Here is a 12,439-nt window from a genome sequence, read left to right as displayed (position 1 = left end):
TGGTTGAAGATCTTGCCAGTCATATGGAAACATGAAAACACTCAACATTATAATCCTGAAAAGCATAGAAAATGGTTATTACAAAATATATAGAAAAACATATCAATGCAAGGAAAGGATACCTTCGTTGACTGCAGAACATCTCTTGCCAAAATGGAAGTATCTTTTCAGGTCTTGATAAATTTATCTAAGAATTGTGACAGATCGTGGTTGGCAGTCCAGAATTGGCCAAAGTGTTGCTCTACTCACAATATCAAAATCTTACATCATGTCCACAAGAACTTTGTAGAACATTATCCATTTTTCCTGAAGCCATTGGGCAGAAAAGATTGTGCCATAACATGATCTAAACTCTCTACTATTATATAAAAAGAACTTTGTGTGTTTAAGACTCAGAAACGACTAAGCCGATTCTTTTGAAATTCCACAGGAAGGTATTTGATGCATCTGGGAGTGTTCTTCTATAGGTTTCGTATCAGAATGCATCTGATCAGTATTGAAAATCGATAATAAAAAAAAAAATCTGATTAAAGAAGTAAGTTCAATTTTGACTAAAGTTAACAGATTTATACAATCTAAGATCATAATTGCATTTGAGAAGTTTTATCACCGAACAAGCAGAAAGGCCCAGGGTTTAAAATCAACAGTAGGTTCTTTTATAAGACAGGAGCACATTTGAAATGAATGTTTCTGTTTAGAGCACAATTGAACCATGATACTTGACTTTTGCATTTTAAACTTTAAGTGAAGCCATTATTTACCGATAATTTTGTAAAGTCAACAGTAAATTCTCTACAACACAATGTAGACTATAAGATATATAGAGGAGGAGGAGGATCCCTAACTAGAACAGATAGTCAATTGATTTGATTAAAAAATGGACGATTTCACCGATTTCAATGACAATAAAAGTATGAGCGGATGAAACATTTATTGATCTTCATTTAATCCTGGACATCGTAGGGTCTTCCTGGTAGTCTTTTATTTATTCTTTAACTAAAATATTGGTTGATCTCTTTGGTAATTTGCATTTGTCGATCATAATTGAAAAATATTTCCATATTATCAGTTGTCCGAGTGGAACTAACTTTTAAAAAAATAAAAACGTAACAAAGATGTTATTAGAATGTAAATAATATGGTATAGTAAAACATGAAAATTAGCTACTCAAAATCAAATTTGGATATATCGGTTTAAATGCCATTTAAGTCCAACTTTTAATATTCCACAAGAGAGCTTTATATGTTAGAAGTTGCGATTTGTGTTGATTTTATTTAAAATCACTCTGGCGTTGTGAGATAATTAAGGGACACACTCGCCTTCTGATCTAATTAAGCAACAACTTTCCAAAGACCTTCCTTATTACTTCAAAAAACCTTTTATCTGGATAATTGCCACAGACAGAATTTGTTGCTTTCCCTTTGTATAGTGAAAGCAGAATGACATCTACCCAGTCCTGTGAAACAGAGGCACCAATCCGGGCAAAGTTTTGTGGTGATTTTGTCACCTCTATAATGGAAAACCTTACCAGAGATGCCATCAACCTCTAATTTTAGTGAGATCCAAACTGGCAGGAAATTATATTGCTTCTAAAGATTTATCAAATTTCATAAAAATTAAAACCTTCCTACGACCATAGTTTCAGTCATCTATTATTACACTTCTTACCATATTTGTACATCTTTCATTACTTTAAAATATGTTGTAGTTAGGTTTCAAATGTGACTCATTATCAACCCTGTTTCATAACGCTGAAAAATGTATGGAAGCACAGAGGTGTAAGAATAAGAGAAATGATAATATCCGTAGCACGTATGAAAGGTGTATGTTTTTTAAAAAAGCAATATTTGAATATTAAGAAATGTTAAAGACTATAATATAAATGTCCACCCATTTTGAACAATTATTGTTTATGATTATTTTGAAGTATTTTTTTTTTTTTTTTTTTTTTTTGGTTTCTTGAATTTATTAAAAAAAAAAAAAATGTAAAGTGTATCACATTATGAACCCGGAATGGCTATTCAAACAAGCATAGATATAATGCTTGTGTTTACCTTTTAATAAAGTTAACTATACCTGTCTGCATGTGTCTGAAACTTATGGCATGCAAAACGATGGATAGTTGAGCTGAAGTTTGTTAAAAATGATCTTTTTAAATTCCATAACTTCGGTTGTGTAATCTGTATTTTCACACACTCTTCCATCATACTAAGTTTTTGATTACTTTGAAGTGTGATCTTTTCAACTTATTAAAGATTCCGAATATTTTTCATAAATATAAACCTTGCCTTATAACACTGAAGAATATATGGAAGCACAGATGTATAAAAATATGCAAAATGATAATATATGTGGAACTTATGAAAGGTGTATTTTTATGCATGCGCTTAAATCTAAGTATATGTGAATGCAAAGATGAAAGATTATTACAGAAATGTTCACCCATATGAATCCTGATCAATTATTGTTTTTGATTATTTCAAAGTATTTTATAGCTTAGTCTCTTGAACATATTAAAGGTTCTGTGTCTTATTATAATAAATCCATCTAATATAGATAATTCGTAAAACAGACAAATCAAAGGAAAATTGAAACAAAAAAGTTCTAATTTGGTATAAGGATAAAGTAACAGAATTTACTGATTGGTTGTTTTTTTTTTTTTCTCTAATGATTGATAACTTTTATTTCAGTTCGTTTCCGTTTTAAAATGTTTTGTTTCTTTTATTAAGTGAAATATTTGAAAATATAATAACAGTATATTATTTATGTTGTATTTATTTTTTTATGTAATTGATTTAGTGAATCATTTTCAAACGTATTCACCTACTCTTCACAGGTTTGGATGAATCCAGACCCGGTAATTTTTTTAATAAATATTTTATTTTCGTTTTGCTAATTTCTTTTCTTCTCTCTTATTTCATAAGCATTTTTTTAATTTGAATGGGGGAAAAAAATCAACATTTCTGCTTGTTAATCGTGGAAACTTTTTACTTTTCCTACTAACAAGAGCTTGCTTGGCTTTTATTAACTATTTTAATATCTATTTCTGAATATATATATATATATATATATATATATATATATATATATATATATATATTAGTTGTACCTACCTGGTGTTGCTTGGGATGCAGTGAAGTCTTTATAAGTTTTAATTTATTAAATCTATATGGAAAAACAAATAAAAACTTAGTTGTAAACGAGACAATGTTTTTTTTTTTTTTAATATTCTTTAATTAAACATATGAATTGATTTTGTTGATTTCGATTTTTCAGTTATAATTGAAGAATATTTCAATATTACCAGATGTAAACTATTTTTTTTTATTGCTCATAAACTGTAGTGAAAAATGTTATAATGCTAATAACATAATATAACAATAATTAATGAAAATTAGCTAATCAGAATCAAATTTGGATATTCCAGTTCAAATACTATTGAAGTTCATCTTTTAAAATCTCTCAAGATAACTTTGTATGGTAGAAGTTAGTTCTTGACTTGTTTGTTGGTTGTTCACTCCTCCTATCTTCATAACCATAGATATTTTTAAAAGTACATTATGTAGGATACTTGGATAAATATATTTCATTTTGATCAAAAGCAGTAAAATATTGGAGTCTGCGTTTACATGGAACATTCATAAAAGGGCAATGTTATGTGTTATTATTTTACTTTATTAATAGCATTTACTTTATTTATAATGTAAAAAATAAATGTAGAAGTTAAATGAGATTAGGAATGTTCATAATGGGTTCAGAGCTTGAAGCAGGAGTACACAGATTTCTGAATTGATTCTCTAGAAAAGGCTTACTTTGAAGGAGTTAAATTTATTGAAATGTATTTCAATAAATCTCACTGTACTTGTACAATTACCACCTAACTCTAACTGATGCTTACATCCTTGAATCCCCCCCCCCTGAAGTTGAATTTATAAAATGTCAATATAAAGATAAAAATGTTAATATAGTGCGATGGGCTGGGCATCAAAATATATAAGGTTTCTCATTTAATTCCGGGCAAAATAGTCGTCATACTAGTATGTATGTATAAATTTCCAGGGTGATTGGAAAGTAGTTGCCTAAATGGTAATCATTTATTAATGAAATATGATTCTTACAAGAAATGAATCTGCTAAGAATGTGTTTCGCATAGAATTTTATTTAATATTCAATATGGACGTCAGCATTCGCCACCAGCTTCTCAAGCTACATGAGAACCGCTGATTTCACAAGGAAGACCTAGTGAATGTCAGCGATATAACTCTTTAGTTTTTGTTGTTTCTTTCCCTTTGAACTTTGACCTGCTTCTTCTTGGTTGTTAATTAAACATCTTTCAAAAAATTGTTGAAATGTTTTCCCTTTTCTTTCGGTTTTTCTCTTTTTCATTCTCTTATTTTCATTTCCACTCATTTTTTTTTATATCTCCTGTTTGTTTTTCAATTGTAAATATAAAAATTAAATATGATCTCTTTCTGATGAAATCTTTTGAATAATAGTACAGGTATAAATTATAGCATGTCGTGTTCAATGCTAACTCATGTTTTGTAGCAAATGATCCAGCATTGATTCACTATAAAACAGGCACATTAACACAAACCTCTCGTTAGATCTCCCTTTAGATTTATTAATGTTCTTTCATCTATAATTCATATATTGTGAAGAGGAAAGATTTGTCGAATTAGTAACATAGGACTTTCCATGTTGGCAGCATTGTGGAGTTATTGCATCCTATGAAAACTAATCATATATGCAAAAAAAAAGTGTAAAGAGTTTGCGAAATGCAGAAAAGAAATGAAAAATAAAAATTGCAAATGAAAGGATATGCAGTGATTAAGTCGTTCCAAGAAGGCGAATTGATCAGAAGATTGAATGTTCTCATAAGTAGTCACAGTTGTAATAGGCAAAATTGACATAGCGATCCGAATGAAAAATCCAAAATGAGTGTAATTTAATTATTCTGTAGAAATAAAAAAAAAAAAAAAATTGCCAGCGATAGAGGAAAAATTATTTTTCAAAGCGTTAAATTATTTATATATATATATATATATATATATATATGATTACTTAATTTAATCACATAAATTAATATACAAAAGTATAAATTTATGCGTAAACTTTAACTATTTAGTTCAACAGTGCTCAATACGTAGGTAGAGCTAGGTAGTAAGTTATAAAATATATATGGCGATTAAGCTACACAGAATATTCTGCGTTTCATCCATGCTAGGATTCATCTGGTTTATGCATGATGAATCCTAGCATGGATGAAACGCGGAATATTCTGTGTAGCTTAATCGTCATATATATATGGCATCAATTGTGATGGATGGCTCTCGTCTGGGTGAGGCCCTGTGTTTTGACAAGCTTCTGGGTTTGACCTTTACTCCTGATCTGAAATGGAACACGTACATCAAGTCTGTTGCCAAGGTTGCTGGAAAGATGGTGGGATCCTTCTACCGCTCCAGAAGATATCTCACTACTGATGCAATTCTCTATCTATATAAAAGCCAAGTACGTCCAAGGATGGAATACTGTTGCCATATCTGGGCAGGAGCGGCCAAAAACAGCCTATCATGCCTTGACAGAGTACAAAATAGACTTTGTGGCTTAGTGGGGGATGCCCTTTTCTCTACCCTGCAACCTCTCTCCCACAGAAGAGACGTTGCGAGCCTATCCTTGTTTTATCGTTATTTTCATGGCAGGTGCTCGTCTGAACTCCAATCTCTGGTCCCTCCTCGCCAATCTTTCACGAAAAACACCCGTCTAGCTGAATCCACTGTGAAAAATTTCCGCCACTCTATATCTGTGGCTAAATCAAAATGCGGATTCCATGAACAAAGCTTCTTTCTTAAAACTGCACGCCTGTGGAACTCTGTTCCATCTGCCTGCTTCCCTCCGGACTACAACTTGGATGTCTTCAAGTCCAATGTTAACAAATTCCTAATGAACCACCCCCTTAATTAAACACTTCATCAAATCTCCACACTAACGTAATTTACTTGCAATAACTCTTATCCCTGAGTGGCTTCCGGGCCTTGATAAGTGGTGATCACTGTGTAAAAAAAAAAAAAAAATATATATATATATATATGTGTGTGTGTGAAGTGAATTATTACTTGTGTCAGTGTCAGACCTTTTAAAATGTCATGAATTGGTTTAAAACATTTGGAATATAGACGCTTCAGCTCTGCTTATAACCAAAATAAATGTTTTTCAAAGAATTTGATTAATAAACAATGGCATTTGTTCTTAAGTAGCCTCTGGTCTCCTTGTGTTTTCAAATTGAGACCAATGCTGAAAAGAGGGAAGGAATTAAATCAATCATGTGTCGAATCTTACCTGTGTGAAATAGTTGGTAAAATTTAAATATAGTAATTAAGCAATTATTTCTTTAGTCAGGAAGATAACACAGACGATAGTCACAATGAAAGTAAAAACCATTGATTGACCAAAAGTAACAATCAGAAAAGTCTTTGTTTTTGGCAGAGTTGATTCTAGCCATTCGTAAAATTAGGCGACCTGTATGCATCTAGATATTCCTACTACGTTTTAAGCATTGTTTAGCAATAAAAAAGAGAACCTTAACCTTGAACTTGGTTGCTTTTAATTGCATCCCCAAGCAGGAGATAACCAAACAGACGGTCACCATAAATATAGTAGAACTATTGAAAGAGTTTAAAACAGGAAGCAATAAAGAAACAAAAAATTTTAACAAATAATAAATAGGCCGATTTTGGTAAATATTTTCTTAATCTGTTTTTTTTTTTTTTTTTTTAACTTTTATTTTTATGGATTATTTGAATTTTTCGGACTACTGTTCTCATCTTGAGTGTTATATACACAACATTTCAACTAATGTAACCTCCAACCTTCTTCAGGTATATCTTGTCGAACTCTGGAATCTTTCTGTCAAACTCGAGAATCTGTATGAAATTTCAAATGAAACCCTTTATTTAATCCACCGGAGGTAGCATGCTCTCATTCTGTCAGCCAACACCGGGTAGAATCAATTTTAGTTTATCATATCACCTGTACAATTTCTATCACCCACATTGAGGATTGAACCTTCAACCTCCAGAAGAGTATCACTTAGAACTGAATTTATCTAATATTTTATCTCTTACATCATAGATCTTTGTGGATAAAATACTAGGTAAGTGACACTCTTTTGAAGGTTCAATCCTTAATGTCGGCGATATGAATTGTGAATTACTTTTCTGTTTATAGCTTATAGAATGAGTATGCTACCCTCATGCATTAAACACAAGGTTCCATTGAAAATTTAATGCAAATTCCAGATTCTTTTTTCAAAATGGTTGCTATTGTTGTTAAACTCGCTAGCAATGACTTGCATGATTAATCTACTAATAATTTGTTTTCAATTCTGCAATCAAATATCTTTATTTTTCCTATCTGAACAGTTTATATTTTTCTTTTGGTTTGTTGATTCAAAAAAATTTTTTATTATAATTTTTTATTATCAATTACCCATAATGCCTTATGAAATTCTTCCCTTCCTATTTCCCGTCCAAGTATTTTACGTTTTTGGTTTAACTTTGTTGTTGGTTCTCCAGAACATGGGTAAAAAACAAAAAAAAAAACAAAAAAAAAAAACAGATAGAAAAACGTAAAAATTCTAAAGGCAACATTTGAGCTTTTATCAGGGATTCAGCTTAAAAATAAAACAAAGAATTTTTTTGACAAACTGAATTCTACCACTAAATTTGTCAGATTAAAATAAAAACAAATATTGGAGAGAAATTGATTTTTTAGTTGCTTAATAGCTACGGTTTTACATCAGTTCTCAGACACTGGGACCATAACAATATATAGATAAATGATTGACCATTCAGTAGATCACAAAATTTAATTACTCCATGATTTCACATTCTATATAAATAAAACAGTCGATGTATGTATGTGTGTCTGTGTGTCTGAAAATATTTAACCGATAAACTCTTAAACTACTGGTCATATAACACTGATAAAGAGAAAATAGTAATCATACACAAAGGATGGTTTGTAACAAGTGAAATCCTAGAATGGATGAATAACACATGCAGAAATACATCGGCAAGTTGAAATGCAAATTGTTCATTTCAACTTGCCGACATATTTCTATTACTTTTGCACATGTGCAAATTCATTCATAGCTTGAAGTGGTTTAATTTTAAATATATATATATTAGTTAAAGAAATATGGCTCTGTAATAATAAATTGGAAATCTGAATGAATTAAAATATATTTAAGCATATTTTACGATGGGGCAACCCCCCCCCCCCACGCGAGTAATGAAGTAAGTCTGAGAATAATTCTTATGTTCCGTATTCCTCCCCCACCACCCCCAAAAAAAGAAAGAAAAGAATTTTAAAAGAATAATTGATTCTGGTACAGCTTTTGAAGGACAAAAACCAAACTGTTTTTGTGTGGTTTTTTTTTTTTTGTAACCCTAAACCAAACTCTAATCGTACTCTAAGCCAGCCATTTTCAACCTTTGGTCCATCATTGACCCCTCGGCTTTATGTATTTTTCCATTTACCCCCTACTCCTATACAAAAAAAAAAAATTATAGCCATCATAAAATGATATCCAGAAACAAGGTCAAAAAGAACCTTTTTATTGTTTAAGATTTTAGGTTTTGTATGAAAATAGTATTATACATTCATATCACAAAAAATGAAGAAAATCAAAACGTTTTTCTAAATAGGAAATTATGAGTTAATTTGTATTACGTTTTTTAGACATGACACGATCTGAAAAGTAATAATTATTTTTTTAATTATCAGCTACTTCAATTATTTACACCTGACTATGTATTTTTTAACTCCTAGGAGTAAATTTACTCCTGATTGAGAACCTCTGCTCTAAGCTAAACATAACCTTTTGTCTGATTTGAAAGTTGTATCAATACTAATTAATTCCTTGATGAGTGGCAAAGATTCTCCCGCGCAGCTAGAACTAGAGGTAATTTATATTGCCCTCCAGGGTTGAGTTCATTTTAACATGCAGGTATGACAAGCCTGCTAGTGTTAATGATGAGTCTAATTAATCTATTCAACCAATCAGAAAAGTAATTTAATTTTACTCCAAACAATTTCAAAGTAATATCTACAAAGCTTTATTAACGCGTTCTGCTTCAGAACTCTTGCTTTTTTTCATGCTTGCTTTTTTTCTGTTTGTTCAAAAATTCCTGAATTTTGCATTTACTAATTTGAATGAAAAACCTATTTTTATTTTTCGTTATTGAAGCCGTTTAATTTTTTGAATGCAGTTATTATTTTGTGCATGCTTTTTTTGTTTTTGTTATCATTTTTCTTTTTAATTATCAGTTGTTTGATTTTTCTATTTCAATATTTTGTTTATCTAAAATGCTAATGCATAATGAACTTTCAAGCATAAAAGAGAACACAGATTTGTGCTAATAAAATCTCTAATATTCAATAATTTCCCATTATATTCAAACATTGAAGTATTAAATTGATGTTATGTGTAAAATCACGACCACCGAGAGTAAGAAGGCCTGTTAACCGAAAAACGTCTGCAGGCAATGTAGGTAAGATTTGTCAGACTGTCGGTACTATATGAGGGCCATTTGAAAAAGAGCAATAAAACATTTTTAAAAAGAAAAAGCAACACAGTTCGATTAATACTGAAACTGAATTTTATTTAATATAAAATATAAATATTATCTATGTAAAATTAAGTAATTTTAAAGCAATATACAATTTAATATTGATAAAACTGAATTTTGAATTTAGGAAACAAACAATTAAAGAAACATTAAACACAAATATTCTTTGGCCTTCGGAACAAGATCACAGTGTAGTATCTGTTTTGATGCTACACTTTACCTTTTCTGTCCTCGGTCGGTGGAGGAGAAATCTTTTGTGACTAAGGTTTTTTTTTTTTTAATTTTTTTTTTTATTCAATTTTCACCCCAAACAAGGCACAGTGCCACTTTGAAGCAGGGGGCTACTATTAGGGAATTAATTAGCGGGGTCATTATGAAGGGAGAAGAGTAGAAAGATGTTTGTTAACATTACACTTGAACTTCTGCATATCATTGCAGTTGGGAAAGCAGAATCCCGGAAGGGAGTTCCAAAGACCCGCAATTCTGGGGAAGAAACTATTGGAGTAAAAGGCTTTCTTGCACCTAGGGATCTCTACTGTAAAGGGATGAGACTTAGTAGCTTGTCGGGTTTGTCGGGGGTAGTTATGTCGGGGAGGTACAAGTGTTTGCAGTTCGTCAGAGCATTCACCATTAAAGTATTTGTAGGACAGGCAGAGGGATGCAACATCTCGTCGATGGGACAGAGGTTGAAGCCTAGATGACAGTTCAGGACCTATCAGGTTGGCGACTCTTTTTTGAACCCTGTTCAGAAGCGAGAGACAAGCAGCAGATGCACCAGCCCAGATGTGACAACAGTACTCCATACATGGGCGAATGGTTGCCTTATAGAGGTATAGGATACTGGCAGGCATAAGTAGTTTTCTAGCACGGTAGAGGGAGCCAACCTTCCTTGCAGCAGCCTTGGCAATGCTCTCAATGTATCTATTCCAGTTCATATTCCCTGTAAACGTTAATCCGAGGAGTCTAAAAGAAGTACTTTCAGGCAATGTGTTCTTGGCCATTGCTATTGGTGGTAGAGAAGGTTTCTTGTAGTTATTGAAGGAAACAAGCTTAGTCTTAGCAGCATTGAATGTGACCAACCATTTTTGTCCCCATTCCACTACGGATTGGAGGTCGTCCTCTAGTGTTTCTGCCATTTTCTTGGATATGTGTTCATTTGTTTTCCCCTCATATCTGTTATAGAGAGTGGTGTCATCGGCAAATATACCCATCTCCGAAACAATATTATCAGGGAGGTCGTTTATGAATATCAGGAATAATAGAGGTCCAAGGATAGACCCCTGAGGTACTCCCGTATTTATGTCATATTGTTTGGATGTATGTCCGTCGAGGACAACTTTGATTTTTCTATTACTTAAGAAGGATTTAATTACATTATGAATTCTTCCAGTGATTCCATATGATCTAATTTTCCTTAGAAGATCATCGTGCCATACCCTGTCAAAAGCCTTAGATATATCAAGGGCCACCGCTCTACCCTCCCCTGTTTTATCCAATGAACGGTATATACGTTCAGAAACTACAGTTAAGATATCTGCTGTTGAACGGGCTTGCCTGAATCCATATTGTTTGTCAGTCAAGAGTTTAGCAGCTGTTGGGTGCTGGACTAGGGCTTGATTAACTAAGGACTCAAATATTTTGGCGAAAAGCGGGAGGAGGCTAATGGGGCGATAATTTAGTGGGTCAGTTCTTTCACCAGAATTCTTGAAGACTGGTACCACAGAGGCGGTTTTCCAGCAGTCGGGAAAACAAGATTCGTTAAGGCATTTATTGTAAAGTTTGGAGAGAACTGGAGCAACCTCGGCAGAGCATTTTTTTAATAGCACAGCCGGGATGAGATCTGGTCCACATGCTTTTGAGGTGTCTAGGTTTTTTATAATAGCATGTACCTGAGAAGGGGTGATTTTCAAATCATCAAGTGTGGCGTCTGATCGCAGAGGAAAATCAGGGAGTGAGTGGTGTACCGAGTTCAGTGTGGAGTTTGAGGCAAACCGACTGGCAAGCAGATTAGCCTTGTCAGTTGCCGTGCAAGCAACCTCATGATTGTTTGTTAGTGGGGGAATAATTGACTGTCCATTATTAACTACACTGTTGTAGATTTTCCAAAAATCCCGGGTTCCTAATTTCTGTGCTTCGATGCGCTTTCTGGTGGTTTCATAGTAATCTGACTTAGCTGTGTCTATCACTCTCTTACAATTATTTCTAGCTTCTATATTTTTGTTCCTATCCAGAGTGCCCCTTATTAGGAAGCTGGATTTTGCCCACAAGATTATATGTTCAAATATTTAAATAACTATTATTTTAAATACAGAAATTATATTTAAAGTTTTGGTTTTCTGTTCTTCTATGTCCATTTTTTCCCCCCCATGTTTTTCATCAAAATGTGTAGCGTATTAGTTGTCTCATAGGCCATCATCAATGATCGCTCACTGGCAGTAACCTGTGGTGTTCCCAGGAGACAAAGTGATAACAAGTCTCCCCAGATTTCCAGAGTTTTCCACCTCTTGACCACTTGTGCAGATGATTGCATGTTATCACAACAGTTTTTGTCACTAATTTCTCGTTGGCATCGGCCATTGGTGTTTTTGGGGTTTGGGTGACAAAATGTCTCCCGAAAGTACCAGATTTGAACTGCACACTTCCAGTAGAGATTTGGTTAGTACTCTCTCACCTCGGTCTTTCCATCCTCCCTGACCCTTCACAACTAGTTGGAGTGGTGCCAGTCAATGTCATCTACATCAGTTTCTTCTTATTATTACTAATCTATATATTAATATGATAGCGTGTGTGTTCTTTTGTGTGTCACA

General features: G+C 32.8%; 1 protein-coding gene across 8 annotated transcripts in view; it reads left to right on the top strand.

Moving 5' to 3' along the window:
• Positions 1-12,439, top strand: part of LOC145280106 (TBC1 domain family member 2B-like) — a 414,275-nt gene that overhangs the window by 140,590 nt on the left and 261,246 nt on the right. For 4 of the 8 annotated variants that reach the window (XM_080131850.1, XM_080131847.1, XM_080131846.1 and 1 more), the window contains exon 3: positions 2,837-2,857. The exons of the other annotated variants lie outside the window; for them this stretch is intronic. In XM_080131850.1, the coding sequence (XP_079987976.1) occupies positions 2,837-2,857 (21 nt within the window). The remainder of the gene's footprint in view (positions 1-2,836; positions 2,858-12,439) is intronic. 8 annotated transcript variants of the gene reach the window in all.

The sequence above is a fragment of the Euprymna scolopes genome, chromosome 7 (genome assembly GCF_053919585.1).
Source record: "Euprymna scolopes isolate OS-2025 chromosome 7, ASM5391958v1, whole genome shotgun sequence".
Taxonomy (NCBI): domain Eukaryota; kingdom Metazoa; phylum Mollusca; class Cephalopoda; order Sepiida; family Sepiolidae; genus Euprymna; species Euprymna scolopes.
Note: the sequence above shows the minus strand (reverse complement) of the source record. Positions and strands in the feature narration are given on the sequence as shown.